General features: G+C 38.6%; 2 protein-coding genes across 6 annotated transcripts in view; one reads left to right on the forward strand and one right to left on the reverse strand.

Moving 5' to 3' along the window:
* Window positions 1-7,361, forward strand: part of LOC149821680 (protein transport protein SEC16A homolog) — a 30,493-nt gene extending 23,132 nt beyond the window's left edge. The window contains exons 3-13 of one of the 2 annotated variants that reach the window (XM_089980646.1): window positions 3,208-3,336; window positions 3,419-3,541; window positions 3,651-3,821; window positions 4,213-4,338; window positions 4,422-4,556; window positions 4,945-5,072; window positions 5,147-5,258; window positions 5,325-5,639; window positions 5,765-5,896; window positions 5,997-6,295; window positions 6,441-7,361. In XM_089980646.1, the coding sequence (XP_089836772.1) occupies window positions 3,208-3,336; window positions 3,419-3,541; window positions 3,651-3,821; window positions 4,213-4,338; window positions 4,422-4,556; window positions 4,945-5,072; window positions 5,147-5,258; window positions 5,325-5,639; window positions 5,765-5,896; window positions 5,997-6,295; window positions 6,441-7,032 (2,262 nt within the window). In that variant the 3' untranslated portion in view covers window positions 7,033-7,361. The remainder of the gene's footprint in view (window positions 1-3,207; window positions 3,337-3,418; window positions 3,542-3,650; window positions 3,822-4,212; window positions 4,339-4,421; window positions 4,557-4,944; window positions 5,073-5,146; window positions 5,259-5,324; window positions 5,640-5,764; window positions 5,897-5,996; window positions 6,296-6,440) is intronic. The other variant, XM_089980647.1, reaches the window with a different exon arrangement.
* A 568-nt stretch (window positions 7,362-7,929) lies between these two features.
* Window positions 7,930-27,345, reverse strand: part of NS1 (Class II aminoacyl-tRNA and biotin synthetases superfamily protein) — a 31,694-nt gene continuing 12,278 nt past the window's right edge. For all 4 annotated transcript variants that reach the window (XM_089981089.1, XM_089981092.1, XM_089981091.1 and 1 more), the window contains 10 exons: window positions 19,411-19,491; window positions 16,890-16,967; window positions 16,727-16,795; window positions 16,528-16,602; window positions 16,346-16,429; window positions 15,774-15,860; window positions 14,014-14,109; window positions 13,843-13,917; window positions 11,511-11,637; window positions 7,930-8,148 (listed from right to left, as the gene is read on the reverse strand). In XM_089981089.1, coding sequence (XP_089837215.1) covers window positions 8,033-8,148; window positions 11,511-11,637; window positions 13,843-13,917; window positions 14,014-14,109; window positions 15,774-15,860; window positions 16,346-16,429; window positions 16,528-16,602; window positions 16,727-16,795; window positions 16,890-16,967; window positions 19,411-19,491 — 888 coding nt within the window. In that variant the 3' untranslated portion in view covers window positions 7,930-8,032. The remainder of the gene's footprint in view (window positions 8,149-11,510; window positions 11,638-13,842; window positions 13,918-14,013; window positions 14,110-15,773; window positions 15,861-16,345; window positions 16,430-16,527; window positions 16,603-16,726; window positions 16,796-16,889; window positions 16,968-19,410; window positions 19,492-27,345) is intronic.

Raw genomic sequence — 27,345 nt, forward strand, 5'->3', positions numbered from 1 at the left:
GAGTCTAGTGGGAATGCTTCAATATCTCACCTTTACCAGGCCCAATATCACATATTCAGTCAATCAAGTTTTTCAATTCATGCATGAGCCAAGGACGGGGCACATGGATGCAGTAAAAAGGATACTGCGGTACTTGAAGAGTACTGTTGGGGATGGACTTTTGTATACCAAAAGCAAATCTGTGAATAATGCTCATGACATCATTGCTTATTCAGATGCAGACTGGGCCGGAGATCCTGATGATTGAAAGTCAGTTTCAGGATATGGGTTTTCATCGGTGCCAATCTTGTTTCCTGGAGTAGTAAAAAACAGAAGGCAGTGGCTAGATCTAGCACAGAAGTCGAATACAGGGCGATGGCTGCTACTACGACAGAAGTAACATGGACTAGACATTTGTTAACAGAATTAAAGGAACTGATTGTTAGTTGTTTCTTTCTTTGTGACAACCAAAGTGCTATTCAAATATCTCTTAATCCTATTCATCACAGCAAGACCAAACACATTGAGATTGATCATCATTTTATCAGGCAAAAGATTGAAGAGAAAGAGATTGAGCCTCATTATGTTAGAACATAAGACCAAGTGGCTGATTTGTTCACTAAGGGACTCACAAAGTGTCGTTTTTGGTTCCTAAAGAGCAAGTTGTCCATGATTTGAAATCATGCACAACTTGAGGGGGACTGTTAGACAGGGCCAATATCGTGCATTTGTATTTGTATTTAAGTTTGGATCCGGATCCGGATCCAAACTACTTGTAACATGTCCAGCCAATATTGGGGCATACTTGTAAATACTTGTAACCTATTAGAGTTACTTGTAAAGTACTATGTATTAGGTTTTGTTTTATAAACTAAAGGAAGAGATCACGATTTTTCCAATTGGAAAAACGTGAGCAGTTGCAGCCCCATTATCTTTCTTCTCTGCAGTTTTTTGTTCATCGTTCTGGAGAATTCTAACAAAAAACCCATCTCAAAGAAACAAAAAGTTTAAGAACACAGCATGGATTGTGCTCATTTCTTGACATTTTTCTGCATTCTTAAGGACAAGTTTCAACTTTCTGTGGCAGTTGAAAGTTGAAACCCAAATATTCGCTCATCTATGGCAGCCATACTGAACATTTCAGCTACTTCTCTGAGTGCTGCTCACGTTTCAAGTCAAAATAGGTGTATTTAAGTCTGCCATGTCTAAAGGTCGCCTGATGTTCAACCATTGTCATGGCACACAAAAACTCTCTGAGGTCTTATCCAAATATGAAATTGAGGGCCATGTATATGTATACACTGGTTGATGTTCATTCAACATAATGTACTCTTGACAATTCTTGGTTGAGGGAAAAAGATTGCCTCCAAGTGCAGAATTTTCCATGGAAGACTGTGAAGTGCATGCATATGGAAGCCGGTGTAATGAATGTAGCTTGTTATCTAGGATGGTGGGCGGGAAGTTGATTCTCAATTTCAAAATCTAGAATGACAATGTTCAACTTTTGACTGCAACTAAATCGAAAGGCTTGTGGCAACTTTGGATTTTTCCTGCTAAAGGAAAAGCATAATAGGAGTTGGGACTTTAAGAATGATATATTGGCTATAATGAATTAATGAAGGATGTAGGAGCAGCTTGAAGTGTAGAACCTTACATCCTAGATGCTTGGGTCGCTGTCCAGAAACTAGATATGAATATAGGTGTCCTGTTCCAGTTCTGCAGTTCTTGTTTTCTTTTTGTTTTTCCTTTTAAAAAGTAATTGGGTCTTTACAGAGGTGTGCATTGGAGGAAATGAATTGTAGTCACCAATAGATTCATGGAAAAGGCTGAAAACCATTGGAACTAGCGTGATTTTGATGCTCTGGGAAGTGCATTCAAGGGTCTCTCTTAGCTTGCTCTCCAGGTCTAGTCCTTTGTCCTGTTCAAATATATTAATCATGCTTTAACCGTGCCATAAAATTCTTGGGTTCTTCTCTTTTTTCAGCGTTAGCTACTTCTACTGCTCTTTGGACGTAGTCTCCATGCAAAGATGCCAGTTAGGCATGCCCAGCAAATATAGTGTTGAGGAAGGAAGTGGTTATGTAAATTTCAAGCATATCCCAGTTGCTTCTTTGCACTAGTGAAGGGTTTAGCAAATGTCTGACCAAGCTATGGCTTAAATATATTTAATTTTGGGTCTAAATAAGGTATCTTTACATGAATCTAGAAACAAAGATCCCCTTTTTCATGGCCAGCCCTCACTTAGCGAAACGAGACACCCATAAGCCTGATTTGGTTGCATGGTAGTGGTATATATATAAGGTTAATATTGGCTACTAATGAAGGTATGGTACTAATGAATAAAAATCACTTTTTTCTTCAAAAAATTTCAAATTTTTATAGATCAAATGTTACGTATGCCATCTACATGGTTTGTTTAGTAAGATACTTGTTTTGAATCATGTAATTATGACAAGTAATTAGGTTTTCAAAAGATTTCATAACTCAAAAGATCACATTTTTACATCAGAAAATCACGATCCAAGGCTTGATCCTTAGCAAACAAACCGTGCTGAACAAATCTATGTGGTTAGATTGAGTCAATACAACTTGCATCTGTGATTTCTAGCTCTATAGTTTTGTAGCTTCATTAGTAGCCAATATTATATATATATTAGGGAGCAATGTTGGACACTAAAAGTGTCCGACATTATGTCAGACAAGCGTGCGTCGCTGATCGCGCACACCAATTCAGTGGAAAAGACTATTTAGTGGCAGTCTCAACCACTGCTAATGTCTTTTTTCCGCTGAGACCTTTAGCGGCAGTCCGCGACCACAGCTAATTAGTCATTTTTACGCAAAATCAACACGCCCCACGTGTTCTATGATTGACCGTCCTCTGATACTCCCTTTCATATATATATATATACACACACACACACACGTTTAGTCCTCACAACTGGAACTGTTTTGGTGCCTAAGAGGAGCAAATATAGTCATAGACTGTTATTATGCAATGTTGTTTCACTAGGAATGTAGGATTTGCATGTCAAATTGTTGGGGCATTGATCTTTTTATCTTATTTTGAGTCCTTTATTTTAGTTTCGGTTGTAATCTGGGTATTTCTTGCTTTCTACTATGTCATATGGACATTTGCTTTTCCTACATCATTTGGAAAGTATGGGTTGTTGGATCCATGGAGGATATGAAGTCAGGTTTTCTTCAATGCTTCAGTGTTTTTTTTGACAGGAAAATGATGGACCAGAATCTGCTGTAACTAAGCTTTTTTCATCATCTAGAAGGAATGGTTCACAATTAACCGAGTATGGTGCCTGTACACAATGTCTGCAAACTGTGCCTTCTGAAGGACATATACGGGTAGGAGCAAAATGCATAACCTTTACTTTTACTGATTTTTTCCTATAGTGAATCAAAATACCCATTCATTTCTTTTTTGTAGTCCACTGCGATTGAAGTGCAGAAACTTCTTGTTGCCGGTAGGCGGTTAGAAGCTCTCCAGTGTGCGCAAGAGGGTCAGTTGTGGGGCCCTGCTCTTGTTCTTGCCGGGAAGCTTGGTGAGAAGGTTCGTCTTATATACATAATATAAGCCCATTTTACTCTGAAATATTACACATCATTGTCTCTTGATGTACGTCCTGTAAATTCATGCACATTTTCCAATTTGGTGAAAGCAGTTCTATGTGGACACTGTGAAGAAAATGGCACATCACCAATTTATATATGGGTCACCTTTGCGGACGCTGTGCTTGCTTATAGCTGGGCAACTAGCTGATGTATTTTCCTCTGAAGTCACAAGTCCCAGACGATCTGGGGAGGTTAGCATCTCTCAGCTTCCAGCTCAGGTGAGTTTTTCTACTCAGTGTTTGAGGCATGCATCTGAATTGCATTTTGATTCCAATATTGTGTATAATATGTTATCCTAATTCCAAGTCCGAATTCAAGTAAACTTTTAATGTTTTTGGTTCCTTTGTTCATAAGCACGTGCAGCTAGCATTTTTCTTCATTAGGAGAAATGCAATCTTTTACTGAAAATAGCAATTAGTAGTCTGATATTTCCTAAACTTATAGGTCCCTTATTGTGTCGTATTTCCCTTTTCTTTTTCTGTTCTAGTTCTTTTGTGTTCATGTATTTCTTCAGGTCATCCCTAGTAATCACACCATCATTGAAAAAAGAAATGAGTAATATTATAATTGCTTGCCTAAATGGGATGTATTTGATTTATTGTATCATAGACTCGTGTGAGTGGTATGCTGGACAATTGGGAAGAGAATTTGGCCATTATAATTGCAAACAGAACAACAGATGATGAGCTTGTTATTATTCATCTTGGAGACTGTCTGTGGAAGGAGACAGGCGAGGTGTGGGTCTTTGGTTAATTTATTTTACTGCACAGTCTGTATTATTCTTGTTGTATTGGTTTTACAGGTGACTGATATTACAGATTACTGCTGCTCATGCCTGCTACTTGATTGCGGAGACAAACTTTGAGACATTTTCAGATACTGCTAGACTGTGTCTGGTTGGTTCCGATCACTGGAAGTCACCAAGAACATTTGCTAGTCCTGATGCTATCCAGGTGAATGTCGTTTGCAGCTGCTATTAGTAGCATTTTGGAAGTTCATAGAGATTTTAGCTTTTTTTGTCTTATCAGTACGTAATAGGCTTATGGTCTGTGTTCTTTGTCTTTTCATCTTACTTTGTCTCAAATACCTCTGTATATAAAAAACATCACCATATTTTGAGATTTTCTTCTAATGGAAAATCCTAAAACGTCTCAATATAATTAAAATAACATTAGATGTGAATTTTCTGTTTTCATGGTTGCTTGTCTGTCCAGTTATATCCAGTGTATTACAATTGGCATCTCCTTAGGCATGTATTTCTTAAATAGTCTGAGCAAGCCATAGAGCTTTAATTTGTTGATTGACACCACACCCTGATTGAGCTGTTCGCTATTTCAACAGAGAACAGAATTGTATGAGTATGCAAAGGTTCTTGGCAATTCTCAGTTTGTCTTGCAACCATTTCAGCCATATAAACTTGTCTATGCCCACATGTTGGCTGAGGTGGGAAAAGTTTCAGAATCTTTGAGGTTGGTCTTGTCCTCTGACTAAGTTTCCTAGTGTTCTTCATCTTCCCGTGTCTTAGTGAACATTGATTAACCAGGTATTGTCAAGCTATATTGAAGTTATGGAAGAATGCTGGTCGTACAGCTGATGTCGAAACATGGAAGCTTCTAACATCTTCCTTGGAAGAGCGTCTTCGAACCCATCAGCAGGTGCCTAACTGTTCTTATGGTACTCATTTGTATTTTGATAATCGTGTTAACCTCTTTCATCTTTAGGGAGGATATACCTCAAATTTGGCACCTGCAAAGTTGGTGGGGAAGGTCTTGACCAGCATCGATCGATCCATTCACCGCATTATTGGTGCACCATTGCCACCACTGCCACCAGTCACCCAGAGTAATGCACAAAATGTCGAGACTGATGCTCACCCTGCAGTTGCTAAGATGTCAAATGAATCAAGAGCAGGTGTTGTGTCGCTGATGCCATCAGCATCAATGGAGCCCATTAGTGAATGGGCAGGTGATAACAGTAGAATGTCAATGCACACTAGAAGTATATCTGAACCGGATTTTGGAAGAAGCCCAAGACAGGTGCAAATGCACAAGCACTTTTTTTATATTGCACTTGGTTAACGAAAGCCCATCTTGATGGTTATCGCATACACCTTGTTGCACTTGCCTATTTGTGTTTATTGTTTTGCATTGGATTTATGTAGAATCAGAATGCACAAGTGTCCCCATCCGATACACAAGGCAAAGCATCAAGCTCAAGTGGTCCAACTCGCTTGGGTCGCTTTGGATCACAGCTCCTGCAGAAGGCTGTGGGGTTGGTCTCAAGAACCCGTCAGGTAAGTGTTTCCTGACCTGCTATCCACGGTGATGCATTTGCTGCAATTATTTTCCTTTATATGTTTGAAGCCCTGATGCATATGTACTGGCTTTCTACAGGCTAAACTAGGCGAGAAGAACAAGTTCTATTATGATGAGAAGCTTAAGAGATGGGTAGAGGAAGGTGTTGATCCAGTAGCCGAAGCAGCTGAACTGGCACCACCTCCAACAACTGCTGTGTTTCAGAATGATTCATCCACTCGCAACCTAAACAACACAATGAAAAGTCAAAGCTCATTGCCTAATGGTGTACCAGAGACCAAAAGCCTGCCTCCATCTGAGCATAATTCTGGCATTCCACCAATGCCACCTAGCACAAACCAGTTCTCAGCACGGAGCCGCCTTGGCGTTCGCTCTAGGTAGATACTTGAATTAATATTGAAAAATTGACATTTTATTTTCATTTTGAAATTTCATGTTAGTAATTAGGTTAATATGTTTAACTTTTGGTGACCTTGAATTAGCTCTTCTGGAATTTACATAACAATCTTTATGCTTTCTCAGGTATGTGGACACTTTCAACAAAGGTGGGGGAACTACCCCCACCAACACCTTCCAGACACCTGTTTTTCCCACTGTAAAGCCTGGCAGTGCGGCTGCCAATTTTTTTATCCCCACTACCACAATATCTGCTGAAGCTGAGATCAATCAGACTGCAGATGCTACTATAAGTGAAACCAGTCCAGGACCTGCTGCCAATGACGTTTCTGTATTGTCGACACCATTGTCATCACCACCACCACCACCATCATTGTCACCACCGCCATCTTCATTAACGTCATCAGCATCATCATCCATGCAGCGTTTCCCAAGCATGGATAACATCACCCCATCTAGCAAGGGAAAGGGTGGGTTGGCAAATGGGTCCGTCTTACTCTCATCTCGATCTCGTGCTGCTTCATGGAGTGGTAGCTACACAGAAACACTCAGGGATAGTACAAAATTGGGAGATAGAAGGCCACTAACAGAAACATTTGTCTGTCCATTCTTGCCTTCAGCATCCCCTCCTGGCCGTTTATTGTCCGTTCCTAACAGTATGAGTATGTCATCAAATGCTGGTAGTTTTAGGGATGATATGCAGGAAGTTGATCTCTGAGAAATGCCTGACGGACATAATTCAAATGTTACTTGATCTTCTGGCATGCGAGCCTCAGGCTGAGCTTGCCGATATCCCAGCGCAAAAGAGTTTCAATGTCTCACAGGATGCAAGGTGAAATTTCCGTTTGATGAGATGATGTGCTCTGTTAGCAGGTTTCCTGTATGCTTTTTGTCTTTTGGCCTGGGTGTAGTGCCTGCTGCCTGCGTCTCTCTCTCAGTGGAGAGGACACGGTGGCATCCTTGAAATGCATCGGATGTGTAGACCCCTTTGTACAGCCAATTTGTTGATTTATTGGAGACCGAAATCCAAAAATGTTTTAAGGAGCAGTAAGGCTTTTTTACCCGAAAAAACGTGTAAACACAATACAATTGGGTATTGAAGTTTTGTATTTTCCCTTGTCTCCCCATGTTCCTTCCTTCCAGTCAAATTTGTAGAAATGATTGAAGGAAGAGCACACGTTTTCTGACACTGGATGGAATTATATGGTTTTAAAAAGACAGCAGATCAGGTGATCTGCCAAATTACTTTCCTTAAAGTGATTTGGTATCCTCACGCCCACAAATTGCATAAAGACCGTGGGGTACTGGTGGGATGACGCAATGGACGGTGAAGATGTCAAATCACTTTCTTAAACTGATTTGACGGATCACCTGATCTGCTCTCCCTAGATTTTGTTATTTACTGGCTGTTTTTCAACGGAGTGGAAACAGAACGCAAGTAGCTTCTACATATTTTCTTTATTTACTTATTCTGTTGGGGTCTGTGGGTAGTTGAAAATGAGCCACATTGCCGACTATCTACCCAAGATCGGCTGCAATCTATGGGTAGTCAACAGCTTCTATCTGTGTAATTGCTGAGACCTGCCACCACTTGTTCGTTTGGAAACTTGATCAATTGAAGCAAAACATATTCCTGATGCATTCAATAAATGTAATATTCACAAACAGTAATAAAATGCCATACAAAATTTCAGTCCCTCAGAACTTCAGAGAGGGACTCAGAATTCAGCAGAACCAGGTGTGCGAGGAAAGGGAATTGTGTCTCTTATGTTGTCTATCCCTGTTGCAAATTGCACTAGCCTTTCAAAACCCAATCCAAAACCAGCATGAGGGACTGCAAAGAAACAAACTTCCCATTTCAGGCTACCAAGTTAGCAATCAAATGTTCTTGGCCAAACTTGCAATTACCACATGGAAAATAATTCAAGAGAAATTACAATCCAATATGAGAAATGTGTGCAAGAATAAGCAAAAGTAAACAATTCAATGAAAAGGGCCATCTTCATTAAAATACCACGATGAGTGCAGAAGGGAAATTTTTTGGAAAGGGACATTAATCAGACTAATAAATCTTTACATGCTCCAGGAAACTTTTAGCATATATGGATTTCTCAACTGAATCGGAAATTCAGAACAGGACATCAGTATGTGAATGTGTGCAGCAGAAGAGGGTTGAAGTTATCTACAATTGTAAAATATATCTATGAAAGCAAGTAAAAATAGAATGCACGAAATGATTCTTAATAAATTCTAAAGTAGCTCATCGTGCACTTCACTTTGTTTTCATTAGTATAAATATACATTATTGATGTACAGGAATATGCACAGTTTTTTAATCCCACTGGAAGCACACATTCTCCTTCACCCCTTGGAATTTTTAACTGCTCAAATTTAGGGGGCCTCTAGCATTTCCAATCTCATGGTTTTAGAAGCTTTTAACCTGCAGCTGGTTGAACTGGGACTCTCATATCGAAGACCTAAGGCAGCATAAAAGAATAGTAGTCCCAACATAGGTAATGTGGTTACTTGTCTATGTACAACATCTTCGATGTTGTCTGAATTAATCTGACGATCAACAACTACGCCTTCATCCCAAAAATATTGGGGTCGGCGATATGAACCAACAAAGAAAAACATTATGGGTCTTCCACATGAATCCTTCTCCTCCATTCATTTCTATCCAATGCCATGTCCTCGGTGAGGTTCAAAGCATTCATATCCTTTCTTATCACCTCCATCCATGTCTTCCTAGGCCTACCCCGACCTCTTTTAACTAATATATTTTCCCATTTCTCCATCCTTCTAACTGGAGCATCATTAGGCCTTCGTCGAATATGTCCAAACCACCGTAAACGATTCTCTCTCATCTTATTTTCAATGGGTGCAATGCCTACCTTCTTACGTATCTCCTCGTTCCGAATCTTATCTTTTATTGTATTTCCACACATCCATCTCAGCATACGCATCTTAGCTACACTCATTTTTTGAATATGATATCTTTTGGCAGCCCAACATTCCGTACTATATAGTAAAGCGAGCCTAATAGTCGTCCTATAAAACTTTCCCTTCAACCGCAATGGCATTCTACGATCACACAACACTCAAGTTGCACTCTTCCATTTCATCCACCCAACCTTTATCCTATGATTTACATCTCCATCAATTTCTCCATACTTTTGAATGATAGATCTCAAATATTTGAAAGAATCATCCACCGGTATTTCGTGCTCACCAAGCTTCACTACACTCCCATCACTACTTCGTTGCTTACTAAATCGACATTCCATGTATTTTGTCTTACTCTTACTCAACTTAAAACCTCTTGTCTCCATAATTCTAACTTAGCATTAACTCCAGCTCTAGACTCATCAATCAAAACAGTATCATCAGCAAACAACATACACCACGGCACATTTTCTTGAATTGATCTCGTAAGTTCATCCATTACTGTAGCAAATAGAAAAGGGCTTAAAGCAGATCCTTGATGTAACCCAACCGTTATAGGAAAATTGGTTGTCACCCCTCCACAAGTGTGGACATTGGTTACTACTCCTTCATACATATCTTTAATTATACTAATGTACTTGAGAGAAACACCTTTCTTCATCATTGTCCACCAGAGAACATCCCTAGGTACTCTATCGTAAGCCTTCTCCAAATCAATAAAAACCATATGCAAATCTTTGTTCCTCTCTCTATTTCTCTCAATAAGTTGAATTAATCTGACGATGATGATCTTAAATCATAACATCATTTTCCGCTACTATAAGAAGTTGTGTTTCATAGTTTAACACCACCATGTAAAAATTAAATAAGTCGACATATGTTTAGATGGTCAAAATATGTTTGCTCATGTTCTTGTCATTTGTACCAGCCTTAAAAATGTGGCGTATTCTGTCTAGCATCAGACGCAAGTATCAATTTGTTTTCACTTTCAGATTCTTCACAAAATCGCAAGGAACAGGAATATGTCACTAGTAGTCCTACGTTCTATGCACAAATAAAGTAGACTTAACATACAAAAACACTATGTCTGCAAGCAGTTAGCTTATAGGATCATCCTTCATATTTAATCCTCCATAAGTGTTGCTAACTTCTGTATAGTATCTTTGACCCACGTTTTCTAGTCAAAAAACCCAACCAATACTCCTATACTTGGTCAGAATGAGGAGAAATCTGGAGGGGCTTCATGATATGCTATCCCTTTCCAAGAATGCTCATATAAATCTTTCAGCACCTAAGATCCCTTTCTTTCCAGCATTTGTTCAGTGCATGGAGGTGAAGTAATACAAATCATTTCTATTATGGAGGTCAACTACACTAATCGTATTCTTCATGCACGTAGTACAAAAGCCATATCAAGAAAGACATGTTACTGTTATGGCTACCACAATAGCAAGTGGGAGAAACTAAAAAGAGTCGATCTTTAAACAGCAGATTAAATGCAAATGGTGCTTATTTCTAAACATTAACAAATTCTGAGTGACATTTTCTGTTCACCAAATATTTTATGATCTTTCACACCATTACCTAGCAAGAAAACAATGGAATTAAACATCTGAACTCTCATTGACACAAATCCTCGGACTTTCAAACACTGTGCAATATAGAAAAGATGTTAGCAACCTAAAATTATAACTTTGTGCTGGACATCATCCTATCACTTTATATATCGATTGAACTTTCACTGAACTACAAAACACTACCATAAATATCTCTGGAAGCTTATATGCATGCTAATGGCTGCATTTTACTACAAAGTTTAGTTGTTTCCTTATTCAGTAACTGATAAGTCTTTTTTACTGGTTGGCTTGCCACAGACTGTGAAACAATATCAAGTACCTGGTTTCCAAGAGTTAATGATTCTGCAAACTTAGTCATTCTGAAGGGTGAAATACCATAAATTATACCACTTGAGTTTTCAGCTCATCTGATTGAAAACATTACTTGGTTTTGTTCCTCATGATTTCCGCGACACATGGAGTGCTTAATAGAACAGGCAATATCTGATTTGATTAGGTTTCTTGCTTTTAAAATGCTACAGAACATGTCACCTTGCAGTATGAATGCGTGTTTGCATGTCTGTCCATGCACCTGAACATGTTTGCAGAAATGCATGTGCGGAAACCGACCAGAATCATACCAAGAAAATTACCATCCTATTAATGAAGATGCATCACAAAATAAGAAACTAACCAGAACCAAACCGCCTTAGATCAAGGTACCACCAATAGCTCTCTCTACTAAGTTTCAGCTCATCCAAACGTCCTTCAAGGAAATCAAGCCGCTCCTCTCTTTGACTTCCACCAATAAGTTCACCAACCTGTGCAACAGAACAAAAGGGTTGAATGCTTTGAAAACTGCCTGTGGGAACTGAACAAAAGAATGACAAGAACATGTCCAACCATGAGAGAGAGAGAGAGAGGTGTTGGTTACTTGGTCTATTAGTGGACTATGCATCTGATACGTGTATGTTAAAAATAAATATGCAATTTATACAGTTAATCTTGCAGAGTTCCTGCAGAAAACTGTAGCTGTTGCACATTTAATAATTTTGCTAGAAATATTAGAAGAGTTTTCTTTTTTTCTGAACTTGGAAGCCAAAAATTTGCCTTTTGGTTCATCACGTTTCACATATATTGGATTAAAAAACATGCGTAGATACAACAAACAACAATTAAGCATCATGATAACCCTTTAACAATATTAAGGGTTTATTTCTTCAAATCCTACAGAGTGAAGGTGTCAATAACACTAGTTTTCAGACTGTATGCATCACTGTCCTCATGGCCATCACATCTGTTACTAAGTGATAAGTCGCATGCATGCACCCATGCAACACATGCACACACACACACACACACACACACACAAGTATGTATATTGAAATCGATACATCAGGTGAAGTCACTCCTGATCTATTGGATTTGCTGGATGATAGCAATAAACCTGAAACCAAAACCCCTTCCTTTTTTAGGCTGGTCAAAGAAAATTTAATTGGAACATAACTCAGTCATGTTCAAACATTAAAACATGGAAATCAAAATGTAATTCATACTCACATCACAATGAGCCGCAAAATCTGAACTTGAACATATCTATATATGTTGAAATCGATACTTCAGGTGAAGTCATTCCTGATCTATTGGATTTGCTGATTAATAGTAACAAACCTCAACGCAAACCCCCTTCCTTTTTTTGGCTGGTCAGAGAAAATTTAATTGGAACATAACTCAGTCATCTTCAAACATTAAAACATGGGAATCAAAATGTGAATCATACTAGCATCTGAATCTGCCTCAAAATCTGAACTTGAACCTGGTGTAGATGCAAGTTTGAATCCTAAAACAATACCTTATCTTCCTAGTGGAAATCCGAACACTTATTTTGTTCTTGCATTACTTTTTCTCTACAACAATTTTAGATTCATTTCTTAGTTTGTCAAGCCAGATGTTGTTGCAACACTTTCTCTATCATCCAGTTCCATGTAAAATCTTCAACCACTGACGAGGATGACTGAAAGCAAGTATGAAACACTGCAAACATGTTCAAATAATAGCTGCCCCAAATATGCAACTTTGAGATCATTTTTCATACACTCCTGTCGTTCATACACTCTTGACACACGACTTCTATTTCTATCATTCACAAGGCTTATCTGAGATTTATGAGACCAAATTTGTTTGTGATTCTGTGAATTAAAAATTATGAACCAATGTACCAGTGCATATGGATGTAAGATGTGGCCAATACCATATTCAATTAATCAGATGTTAGATAAATGGATTCAAATTTGGATTTGGATTTGGATTTGGACAGTGAAAAGGTCATACCATATCTGCTTTTTTACATGTAAGCGGATTCTGATCTGTCAAATTTGGATATTTGTCGGACTCGGTTGCAAAAAATCAAAACCATATCTGCATCCAATTATAATCAGAGATGGTTTTGGCTTACCAAATGCAACTAAACAGAATTGAATTTCATTGGCTATCAGATAAAATCCGATCCATAGACATCCCTACAGTGCATGTTCTATCACCCAAGTGAAATATCACATGTCAACAAAAATCTCTCAAAACATGTATTTACATCTTATTGTTGAAAAATACCTACAGTAGTCAAGATACAGTTTATTTTGATAATTGTGCTCTCACTGTTTAAAGTATTTAATCCTGTTTAGTATGTGACAACTAAACATGTTGATAAACCAACATTTTGCATGAGAGAAAATTGAGAACCACATCTTAGTGTACTAAATATTAAAGTACAAATTCTTCATGGCCCTTGAATATGATATTCATAACAAATGGAGTAACTTTTAATCAGTATATATATTTTTATATTATAGATAAATAGGTTCAAGTTCATACGGATAATATGTAAAATATAAACTTTACCATAAACAAGGAAAAAAACAGGCTAATATTCTCCCTAAGTTTGTGAAATTCACAATTATTATAAATGCACTCGACAACAAAAAATGCATGAATTAGTAATTATAAAAATGGGAAATTACATAAATTACCCGAGGAACTAAAAGATCCATAGCTGCAACAGTCTTCTGATCATCATTTTGTCGCATATAAAAAGACTTTATATCCTATAAATTTGAACATATGAAGTTTTAGTTGTAAAATTACAAAATATGCATGGAAAAAGCCAATTAGAAAGGTTTATCAATTTAACAATGGCATACCTTGGGATAGTCTCTAATTATTACAGGAGATCCTGAAAAAGTTTCTTCAGTGATGTAGCGTTCATGCTCACTTTGCAGGTCACATCCCCATTTTACCTGTAGAACAAGAGGATGGATATAAATGTAAAGAGCGTGTTTCACGATACACCCTTCATCGACCAAGAAATATAGATGAGCATGAAAGCATCACATAAAAACCCAGAACATACAAAATAACTAAATGTGAAATATATGTGTGTGTGGAGAGAGAGAGCAGGTAATTTGTACTCAATAGTTCCTAACCCATATATATATACCGGACCCCACTACCCTTCGTTTCAGAAATTTCGGTGACCTGTAACTATGTGACGGTGAAACCAAGAAATACAGGAATGTTAATCTCAGGATAGGAAAGGCATCCTGTAGCATTACTGGACTCGTTGAGTATCTGGTAGCTAGAAATTGTGCTCAATAATGACATCAAATTTGCCGTAGGTCCCCAAGCCAAGGAATGTGATTCATACATGATTGGAGACCAGAAACTGATATGTGTTAACCATATCACAAATTATCTGCTCGTATATAGTAGCATGCTTAACTTTCTTAACATGTACAGTTGACAGCATTAATCTTTCTTCAATCGCTATCTGATTTTGGTTGCAGCGCTGGTTGATGGTATTCAGGACTCCGTTGACTGGTTGAGTAAAACAACTCAGTTCAATAAAGAATCGTATAACATTACCTGGAAAGGTTTCAACAGGCATATAAACAATGTCATTTTTAACATTTGTACATTTAAATTTTCGTAACAGTTTCTTCCATTTTCCAATTGAAAATATTAATTTGTTTATGGTGGTGTTTATGCTGACCAATTTGACCCATGAAGATCTTTATAGAATATTATCCGCTGAACAAGAGATTCAAACTGAATCCAAGGTGTGTGATCCTGCAAATTGGCCCTTTTTGTTTATCCTGATCCAATAGGAGTTGGTCTTTTCCTCTTATAGTTTCGGTTGACCAAGAAAGTTCACAATCATTCATTGTTAGAAGACCGCTACTCTTCATTTTCACTTTTACTTTGGCGGAACAAGATTTAAGGATTTTTGTATTGTTCATACAAAAAGAATCTGCATAATGAAATCATAGCTTGAGGTCTAAAGTTCCTTCTAGTTGCTTTTTAATCGGAAATCTGAATTCTGCCACATATTAGTGTTGACCTGTCCATAAATTATGTTAGAGCATATCATCTACATGCTATGTCACAGGGATTCGGCTAGGAGGGTACCCGCGTCGACGCGACTCGACGCGGGTGCGGGTGCCGCACCGGGTGCGGTCAACCCGATCCTGGGTGCGTTGACCGCACCCAAGATCGTTAAGGTCCATTTTTAAAAAAAAAAAAATTTGCCCAAATGGGCTTACGATTTTTTTTTTTTTTAAATTATGCAGCTGACAGGATCATTAAGGTCCATTAATGCTGTCAGCAGCTGACAGCAGCTGTGCTGACAGCTGCTGACAGTAGCTGTCTGTCAGCAGCTGTGCTGTCAGCTGCTGACAGCAGCTGACAGCTGAAAAAAAAAAAACCCGCCTATTCCCCTGACCCCCTTTATTTATATATATATATATATATATATATATATATATATATATATATATTACATTTTTGCCCCTGCCGCACCCCCGCACCCGGGTTTTTTGGAAGTGCCGAATCCCCGCACCCGCACCCATGTGACATAGTCTACATGTTATGAAGAATATTCTTACCAAGAAAGAGGGTAAATTACCGGGAATTCAAATTTCTTGTTTGACCTTTGAAGTATTTCTATGGCATCAGTGTATGACAGCTGCACAAAATCCTTTTCAATCACATTCTGCCATTGAAAAAAAAATCTACATTAATACATGTGGCCAAGACAAATGTTCAGCAAATAACAATAGCACAGAATATTGTAGCTAGGGCTGGTAAACGAACCAAGCTGCCAGTAACTTGGCTAAGTTTGGCTCAATAATTAGCATGTTCAGACTCCCAAAAACAAGGTTTATTCAGCTTGTTATGTGCTCAATATGTTAAGTGAATGAGCTTGAACAAGGGGTGTTCATCTTAACTCTTGCATAAGCTTGAATAGGCTCAAAAAGATAAAATATTTATATTTTTCATATCTACCATACAATTATATGTAGACAAATTATTTGCAAAAAGTTTGGAGCGCATATTGAACAAAACAAGCAAAACCTTCACAAGGCAAGCACAGCTCATTCGGCTGGTTCACCAGCTTTAATTTTAGCCCACACTAGATATGATGTTGCAGTACTATATCTGCAGTAGCATGATACTTTAAGAAGTAAAATGCCATACACTCAATCTGGTGATGATTCCTTTTTCGAACCAGGTATTGAAGAAATCCATATCCTCTTTACAATTCTCAAGGATGTACTTCACCTACACAACAGAAGGCAATGTGGTTGCTTTGTTTATATTATTCAACAGAATAGACATGGCATTGTTACACTAAATATCAGATGTGAAAAGTGACCTACTACGTACTGGAGATAGGCAGTAGCACATGCCATGTCATCATTCAGGTCAGCAAAAGCAAGTTCTGGTTCAATCATCTTCCATGCATGAAAACAACACGAAGCTCAATTTCCAAAGAGTGTTAAGCGAGAAATATTACTGAAAGATACAGAATGAAGTCAGAGATTAATGAAAGATAATGCAGAAAATAAATCACAATACCCAAAACTCGGCTAAATGCCTCGAGGTGTTAGAATTCTCTGCTCGAAATGTCGGGCCAAAAGTATATACCTGGAGGTCAGCTCAATTCAATAACACAGCATTGGTATCGGTTTAAGATATTCTCTGTGTAAAAGATGAAAGAGGTCTGGATAGAAAATCATACATCAGAGAGTGCACACGCATATGTTTCAGCATTGAGCTGGCCTGAGACTGTCAAAAATGCTGGCTTCCCAAAAAAATCCTGACAGTAAAGAGTGGTCATGAAGTTTTTAAGTGAGCTGCATCCAGAAAATACTCCAGCTGTAGATAACATAGTCATGAATTGTAAGAAAATAGTGCAGGTGTAATTAATTTTTCAGCTTTTACGCATACTGCATGCTGAAAGGTTCAAGGTGATTCTACAACTTAATTTAATACTTCTACAGTTCTACATGTTCATATGCACACTCTGAAGTGTCACATTGCAAGTCAAGATCTTCCAGTTATCCTGCAATTTTGCACTATTCTCTCATCTAATTTGGGCATCCACCCTTCCCACAAAAATGCATTTCTAGAACTGTGATCAAATTATGTTAGACTCTACAGACAGATAGCACAACAATAGCCAAATTCTCTCAGATAGGATGATGATCCCACTCCAAAGAGCACATTCCTGCCACTCCTAACAAGATTGGCATGTGCTCCAAAGCAAGAGATAGTGTGCTCCCATAATGATGGAGGCTTTCATTTCATCATCTATAGCAACATGTTCAAGTTATATGTATTAATCTACAGAGTGGAAAGTGCAACTGATCCAGGTTGGCTTACTTTCAAGAGATAGAATGCTGGACTCAAACACTCAATCTAAGTGCAATGCAAATAGAAACATGCAAGCTCACATACATTGTTAAGCTTGCATGTAACCCACATCCTCAAGCAGAAACAAGCATACATCCAGAAGAAACATACTGGTAAGCAAGGCATTGGCACAACGACACAAGGGAAACCCTGTCGGTACAGCAGAATTTCATAATCTCATTGTTTTTCCACATTTTCGAATGAAACCAACTGATAGTTGACCTTGCTGTGCAAAAGAATAATTTAAACTTAAATAAGTAAATACATGGATATAAGCTGATATAAATACTATGTTTTTATATTATAAACTTCGTTAATTAACTTGTTAAAGTTAAATCTAATGCATATTTAACTTCGGTAACTTGAAATGTAATTTTGAGTCCCAGTTCCCGTTTCAACATTCCAATCCCATGTTTATGCTCTTTGTCCAAATCCTCTTCTTGAGTACCAAAAATTCACCACCTCCCACGTCAAATCTATACAATATCATACTATGCACAATTATAAGATTGTCAATTGAACTGTATATCTATCAAAAGAAATAATATTACGAGTGATAAAAGATGCATTTTTCTCTTTCTTTCCCCACCCCCCAACCCCAACAGTAGAGTCAAAGAAAATGTAAAGAATCATCACCACCTATCCAGAAAAATTATGAAAAAAACAGTACAAATCAAACTTCACAACCATCAGTGAAGCAGTCAATGCTTTCTCTTCCATTAAAAAGAAAGAAAAATAACCATAATGAAATAAAAGTAGAGAATAAACACAACACATTGAGAAAGACTCCAGAGATGAAGGCACTAATCAAGCTTCATAGCCCTCAATTGATCATTCAATCGGTGTAAAGAAATACCTAAAATGAAAGATATAGGTTCAATTGAAATGAAAAATTATAACTGAGGAAAAATCTGATTAGTAGAATAACAGTTTCAACCTCAACATATTTAATACATCTATGAATGTACAATGACCCCAATTGTTTTGGGATGAAGGCGTAGTTGTTGTTGTTGTTTTGTTGTATGAATGTACAATGAGGGCCCAAATTGCAGACACCAATAAAAGAGTGGAAGATCATTGAACAAGCCCTAGCTGTGGACACCAAATGCAGCTATTTTACACTTCTACTCAAGTCAAAAACTAGGTTCATGTCTCACCTACGCAAGAAAGCTAAAGCTTACGTAACAAAGATTTATTCATAAGCTTCTTGCTTTGCTGACCATAAGGACTCCAGGAAAGAGAAACACAGGTTTCGTGGCCAAACATTGGGTATTTAGTTGACATCAAAATGTTTCGAACACAAGTAGAGAGCAATGCATTCCATCATAATCAGCATAACCTGTTCAAGTGTCGAGTGTTTGGTTAAAAAATTAAAACAGCAAATGTATTGGCATAGTCAGGAGAAACTCCAATGAACAATTCTACAATATAACTCGCCTTGCAATGGCTACATGGAAATAACAATAAAAATGCCATATAAACAAGCATGATCTGCAATATTTGGAAGTACCATAATGGTTTTGCCAAGAATTTGACAACCGTGAAATTCAAATGGTTTCATACTATTGGTTTATTCGCTTTATGATAACATTATCTCAATATTGCTCCAAAACTTGGAAAATCATAAAAAATCCTTCTTTTTTCTCATTTTTAATGAAACATTGTACAGGTGCTTCCACGTTTTCAGTAAAAGAATGAAAATTTCCTGCACTTCTCGTACCAATAAGTTCCCAGAAAAATGTGTGCAACATAGGTTACAGCATGTTTAATAATGTACAAAATAGCAAAGTAGACATCAAGAAATAAAAGGAAAATTCATAGCATATAGGATATGCAAGAACAAGCACCTGTGACCAGTCAACAAGGCCATCTTTAGTGCTTGGAATATCAGTGAGGGATGACTTTGAACCTTCTTGAGAGCCAGGAATCTGCACAATCAAAGAATAATTCAATAAAAGTAACATATTTTCTAAAGCTAGTAACAAATACAAAGTACCCAGCAAGATTCCAGGAAAAAAATGAAGAATATATTCCATGATTACAATCAGACAGGTCAATGGCTTTGAACCGAGTTTAAAGCAAAAATATTTGAACCAAGCACGATCTTTTTTTTAAATTTATAAAGGACAAACAAGCTTTCCACAGATATAATTTCCATACACAACAAGCAGGCTTGATCCTCAACAATAAAATCAAAAGCTACTAACTGGCTAGCACAACATACCATCCGTTACAATGTATAAGGCAGATGGCACAATGCAATAAGAGTGAGAATGTAGAACTTCCACAGATTCACCTCAATCAATAGCATTATTGTGATAAGATAACAGTTCATGTTGCACACACTTGCAGAAACTTCACAAGCAGTATTAGGTTTCGTTCTCATTCTCTCCCCTCTTGATATTTACTCTTGTCCTCTCAATTCATCTACTAAAATACCATCATGATTTTCAAGAAGAACCAGAGGCAAAGAAATATTGGCAGAGTTCAAAAAAGTTCATCGGCAGTAATCCTCAACTTAAGAAGTAGACACTGTCCAAAGCTAACTAATGCTCGCACATATAAGGACAAGCTATTTTAACACGGTTTAATCATAAATTATGGACCATCCATTGCTAATGTCGTATGAAGTAAATTATGGAACACAATAGTTTTGAGGACAAGTTTCAATGTGCTTCTAGAGGAAACTGCAATTTGAATTGACATAAAGTTGTTCTAGAACAGTTTAAACTAGCCACCAACAGCTTCATAAACATACATTTCCAATTCCAAAAATACAAGGGGCTAGGAAAGAACAAGAGTCTGCCTGGTTCCTACTGATAATTCATTCAGAAAACTGAATGTTCTAGTCCTAATTGTAACAAGATCAAGTCTATTGGTTTCTTCAAATCATGTGCATATATAAAATGTTCACGTTCCAGCAACTGCACATAGCCATCATGTAGATTCACCACAAAGAATAAAGAAATCCGAACTCATCATAGTCCACCAGTCGCAACAACTGAAAAAATGCCCACAATTGCAGTAGTGGTTTCTTCAACAGGACAAAGTGTTATTCTCAAATCTCAATCCAATTTAAGAGACCAGAGCTGTTAACAATGAAACAACCCGTAACGGTGCAGAGAGAACAGCATATCAAATTTCCTCTAGTGACTGAAAACTCAACCCAATCCTGTGTTAGAGAGAGAGGAGAGACAGAACGTCTCTGTAATGAAATGGATTCAACCCAATAAACATGAAAGAACACACTTCAATCAAGTAGAATACTTGATTGAATAATCAAACCACCCATGCAAGGGTCAAATAAACTTTGTTATTGCATAGAGGCACTCTTGAATGAGTTGAAAATACAAGGCCACAAAAGGCCTATTTATAATACAAATGGAGGCTAAAGGGTGCAGCTCCATATAGCTGTTGGGGTTGCACCCAACGGTCACATCAGCTCCAACAGCTATATGGAGCTGTCCCATCATATCTTGAAAAAGACAATAAAAAAGATAAAAAGAAAAATAAAATACAAAAAGAAAATTAAAATATCAGCCCCTAATGGGCTGATGCCTATTATAGTGAAAAGACTGAAATACTCCAAATGGGTATTTCGGTTTACATAGGTGTATATATATATATATCTTAACACCCCCCCTCAAACTCATAGTGGAACAGACGAAAGCTTGCCAAGCAGAAAATGAAATCGAGGTGACGAAAGCGCTTTAGTGAAGAAGTCTGCTAGTTGGTACTCCGAGGGAACGTAAGGCAATGTGATGGTCTTCTTCATAAGTTCTTCACAAACATAATGGCAATCCATTTCAATATGTTTTGTCTTCTCATGAAATGTATGATTACCACACTCTTGTTGTCACAATATAGTCTGGAGGGTTCTGCGATATGAATTCTCAGGTCCTCTAGTAGTTGTTGCAATTATAATAACTCAGATGTGGTCGTTGCCATGGCACGATACTCAGCTTCAATAGAAAAAAGCGGCATCGTTTGTTACTTCTTGCATCGCCATGAAATTAAGAAATCACCTATAAATACACATAAACCAGTGGTTCAGTGTCTATCATTTACATCCCCTCCCCAGCCAGAATCAGAATATGCAATGACTTCTAATGAAAAAAAGGATGTTAAAAACAATCCATGATTAATGAAATTCTTCATATATTTAACAATTCTCATTACAACACTCATATGCACTGTAGTGGAAGCATGCTGAAATTGACTAACATAATGAATAGCATGGGAGATATCAGGACGAGTAATAGAGAGATAAGACAAAACTCAAATCATTTGTCTGTATGGAGTTGGATCTTGTAGAGACTCTCCATCATCTTTCTTCATTTTGGCATTTATAACCTCCGAAGTATCAACCTGTTTTTCATCCGAGAGTTTTGATCGTTTAATTATCTCTATTGCATACTTAGTCTGTGACAAAAAATAATCACGAGGTGAGTAAGTCACTTCTATTCCAAGAAAATATCGTAAAAACCAAGATTTATCATATCAGAGTTGTCTTTAAGCACATCTTTGATATAGTTAACTCCTTGCTTGTCACCTCCTGTGATTATCATATCATCTAAGTAGGGCAGTAATATCACCATTCCTACATTGGAAGACTCAGTGTCAGTAAAACAAGATTTAAAATGAAATTGTCTCATTACACTACCGAACCTAACATACCAAGCTTTGAGAGTTTGCTTTAAGCCATACAAGGCTTTTCGTAAGTGAAGGGTTTTCCTATGTGCTAAATTCAAACCTGGTGGAGGATCCATGTAGACCTCATTCATATTATTATTCAAAAAGGCATTTTTTACGTCCATTTGAAAGATAGGCCATTTTTTAATTGAAGCTATAGAAATGAGAGTTCTCACAGTGGTCATTCGAGCAACTTGAGCAAATGTTGCGTCGTAGTCTACTCCATATTCTTGACTGTATCCCTTGGCTACTAACCTAGCTTTGTATCTTTTTAATGTTCCATCCCATTTAGTTATTATCTTGTAGACCCATCTACATCCTATGGTCTTCCTTCCTTTGAGCAATGTTTGGATTTCTTAATTCATCATTCATTGCCTTAATCCATTCTTGATGATTTTTAGCCTCATGATAAGATGTTGATTCGGAGTATGAGTGCATGGCCATTAAGCATGATCTATACCTTGGTTCAAAAGAATCAGGAGCTTTTGAAATTCTTATGGATTTTCTAAGACTAGAAGAATCTACATCTTGATTTTTGGAATACCTTTCTAAAGCACATGGTGGATGACTTTCTGATGCAGCGGGGGGATCAGCTTATTGACGCACGTGAGTGCCGGAAATAGAACACGGCCCCCATGATTGTCCGATGAGCAGAAGGACAAAATACACAAGTGCAATAATGAACAGAACTTGAATTTATTTCATAGGCATAATCAAAGAACATGTAAAAGTTTTATAACTGAAGAAAAGAGAAAAAAAAAACAATAGGAAACACGAGAATAACAGAATAAAAATTGCAGGCAAAAGAATGTCAGAGAAAGGCTTGGCTGAAAATTCAATCACCCCCTCACGCAACCCTAAAACAAGGTATTTATAGATTGCAAGTGGATTTGGGTCTCGGGTCCGGCCCCTAGACCCGAGACGACTTCAATCTGCTGATGGATCTGGGACACCTCAGACCTTCGCTTGCCTGGAGTAGGTGTGCAGGGCCACATCCCTGCATCGAGGTACCTTGCTTGCGATCGGATCCAACTCCTGGGTCTGATCGTCCATCCCATTTGGGTCAGGTTCCCTTGTCGTGCTTGGGTCACGCTGTACAGGCTCGATCCGGTCCTGCTCTGCATCATTCTCTCCTGGTTGGGAAGAAGTCGGCTTTGACGACTTGTTGTCACCACAGTAAGCATATAGATCAGACACATTGAAGATAGGTGAAATGTGCCAATCTTCAGGCAGTTCAAGGAGGCAGGCATTCGAACCCAATCGCCGGAGGATCTTGAAAGGACCATATTTCTTAGGATTCAACTTACCATAAGTACCCATTGGGAAACGCTCAGGAAGCAGGTAAGCCCATACTAACTGACCAACGTGAAACTGGACATCTCGACGACCTTGGTCTACGAAATCTTTGTAAGCTTCGTAACTTTCAACAAGTTTGGCTCGGACTTGTTTGTGAATATCATGCATGTATTCAACGGCATCAAATGCTTCTGGGGCTGGGGTTGGGAGACTAGACACAGGTGCTAGATCTACTACATGGGTTGGTGAACGTCCATAAACTACTTGAAAAGGAGACTTGCCTATAGACCGGTTGATGGAACTATTGTAGGCGATCTCGGCTTGTGGCAAGACTAGGTCTCATGCTTTAACATTCTCCCCAACTAGACTCCTTAAGGTGCGGTTCACAACTTCGGTTTGGCCATTAGTCTGTGGGTGGTATGCAATGCTGAACTGAAGCTTGGTTTTCAATAAGGCCCATAACGATTTTCAAAAATGACTCATAAAACGAGTGTCACGATCTGAGGTGATCGTGTGAGGCAATCCATGAAAGCGGGTCACGTCCTTGAAGTAGTACGAGGCTACTAACGTGGCGTCAGTGGTTCGCTTACACGGAACAAAGATAGTCATTTTGGAAAATCGATCAACCACGACTAGGATGGAATCAAAACGACGGGAGGTTTTGGGAATACCAACAATAAAATCCATGGAAACATGTTCCTAAGGCCGCTCAGGGATGGGCAAAGGAGTATACAAACCACTATTCTGACGTCGACCCTTGGACACTTGACATACTCAACAACTTTGGACAAACTTGACAACATCTTTGCGCATTTGGGGTTAAAAGTATCGTTCATCTAACAGTGCGAACGTCTTATCATGTCCAAAATGCCCAACTAGTCCCCCTTCGTGTAACTCAGAAATCAATTGCAGTCTAAGAGAGAAGGCGGGTGCACATAACTTATTACCTCGGAAGAGAGGTAACCGTTATGTATAGTGAACCGTGGGTCTGCCATGCTGGTAGAGGAGAGGCACCTTTCCCAGACCTGCTGAAAATCAGGGTCCATCGGGTACAACTCCTTGCACTGCTCAAACCCAATGACTTGTACGAACATAGTCATTAAAAGACTATTTTTCCTGCTAAGTGCGTCAGCTACCTTGTTCAGAGTACCTGATTGATGGTGAATCATAAAAGTGTACTCTTGCAAGAAACTGACCCACTTGGCGTGCCATGCACTCAACTTCTTCTGACTGTTTAGATACTTTAACGCCTCATGATCTATGTACAAGACGAACTCCTTATAAATGAGATAGTGCCTCCAATAACGAAGGGCTTGTACAATGGCATAAAAATAGAGTCAGTTTATTTTTATTGCACGGCCCACCTATTAGGATACCTCTCTTAAGTGACTTTGCATGTAGTTTGCTTTTGAGCTCTATATATGCATTGAGTGTTGGTTGTTTATTTCCTATTTTCAGTTATTTTATATTTGCCTACTTTCGTGGTGTGGTTTGATCACCATTGCACACTAGATTAGGTAGAAAATCAATCCTTAAGACGGTTACTAGACCGGTCTCTACCCAAAGTGTATGCAAGGGCGACGCTCGCTTGACCCCGAGCTCATTGAACCTGTAAAGGATCTAGAGTCCATTCTTAAGCGAGCTCGCAGATTCTGCTTCATGACTGAGGATTAACAGTTTATTTTTATTGCACGGCCCACCTATTAGGATACCTCTCTTAAGTGACTTTGCATGTAGTTTGCTTTTGAGCTCTATATATGCATTGAGTGTTGGTTGTTTATTTCCTATTTTCAGTTATTTTATATTTGCCTACTTTCGTGGTGTGGTTTGATCACCATTGCACACTAGATTAGGTAGAAAATCAATCCTTAAGACGGTTACTAGACCGGTCTCTACCCAAAGTGTATGCAAGGGCGACGCTCGCTTGACCCCGAGCTCATTGAACCTGTAAAGGATCCAGAGTCCATTCTTAAGCGAGCCCGCAGATTCTGCTTCATGGCTGAGGATTAACAGTTTACCCGTCCCCTAATGAAGTATTTCATTCTCAATGAATATACTCTTGCCTCCTGCATCGCGAGACCTGATGTAGGAGCGAACCAATTTGAGATTAAGGTCAGTGTCATATATATGTTACATTTCTAAAAAAGTATTTCTCAATTGGTAAAACAAATCAATTTCGTAAGGCCATAACCAGTTTCTCACAAATCGAGAGAGAACAATTTCATGAGACTTAGGAGAGGATGAGAGATTTCTCTGCAAGTGTTTTCACCACCAGGTGCCCCGTTGGCAACTGGTGCAATATTTTTATAACAGTTTTACTGAGAAGAACCGTCAAATGGTGGATGCTGCTTGTAGGGGCACGTTTATGCTAAAAAATGAAGACAAAGCATGGTCGTTATTTGAAACCTTGAGTGATAATTTCATGCACTATGCCTCATCTTCAAGGTTTGAAAGGACCACCTCTAATTCTAGTGGTCTTAAAAAGGGAGAAATTTTTTAAGTTGAGTCCAATCAAGAATTGCAAATCAAAGTGAAAAGTTGACATACTGCTAGCCAACTCAACTTCAATAAATCAAGTGAGTAAAGTGTGCAAGCTATGCTCTAGCCCTGCCCACTATGTTTCTGACATTCCAGCAGCACCACTATATTCTGAATTCGTTCATGAGCAAGTGAATGATGCCAAAGGTTTCGCCAGACCGGTGCATAATCCATATGCACCAACCTATAATCTGGGTTGGCGGAATCACTCCAACTTTGCATGGAGAAATCCACATGACCCTTCCTCTATTCCTTCCCAGACATAGGCCAGACCGGGTAACTTTCAACAAGGTTACCCAAGGCTCACATTCCCACAAGCTCTTTCCCAGCTTAGCTTGCCTCCTCCTTAAGGACTCCTCGAGGCCTTTTATGACATAAAGGCCAACATCAACTCCCACACGCAGTCAATAGCCAAGCTGAAGACTTAGATGGGACAATTGGCTTAGGCCTTGAGTAGGTGTCACGAAGGGAGCCTTTCTAGTCAGCTTGTCGTCAACACAAGGGGCAAGGAACCCATGCATTTTGGCCTGCACATGACTGACTCATACCACGAGCAGGTTCAGGTTATTACTACCCTTAGGAGTGGGAAGGAATTTCATATCACCACGGAGACGACTGAAGAGTTTCAAAGACAGAAGAGTGATCAGTCGGTCCCCATAGATTTATCCCAAGAAAGTGAGAGGGCTCTCCCACCTGAGCCATCCAAATCATATATACCCAAGGCCCCCTTTCTTGAAGCTCTTGAACAACCGAAGGTTTTTACCAAGCAAAGAGCAAAAATGCACGAAATGCTTGAGATATTCAAGCATGTTCACATAAACCTCTCCATACTCGATGCATTCCAACAGGTGCCTGCATATGCAAAGTTCCTTAAAGAACTTCGCGCGTAGAAGAGAAAATCAGGATCATTGCCCAAGAAGATCTTCTTAACTGAGCAAGTGAGCTCAGTGTTTCGGCACCAAGGCCCACCTAAACTTAAGAATCCAGGGGCACCAATCATCTCTTGTGTTATCGGGAATATGACCATAAAGCATGTTTTGCTCGATCTTGAAGCCAGTGTGAACATATTGTTGGGTTTCCTTTATGATATTTTTGAGATTGAGGATTTAAAACTCACCACGACTATCTTACAGTTGGCAAACAGGTCTACCAAGCTTTCTCGTGGAATCTTGAAAGATGTGCTAGTCAAGGTCGAGAACTTTTATTTCCCTATTGATTTTCTCATTCTGGATATGGAAGATACTGATGTCACTCAC

This window comes from Nuphar pumila, chromosome 11, assembly GCF_984573655.1.
Source record: "Nuphar pumila chromosome 11, dmNupPumi1.hap1.1, whole genome shotgun sequence".
Lineage (NCBI taxonomy): Eukaryota > Viridiplantae > Streptophyta > Magnoliopsida > Nymphaeales > Nymphaeaceae > Nuphar > Nuphar pumila.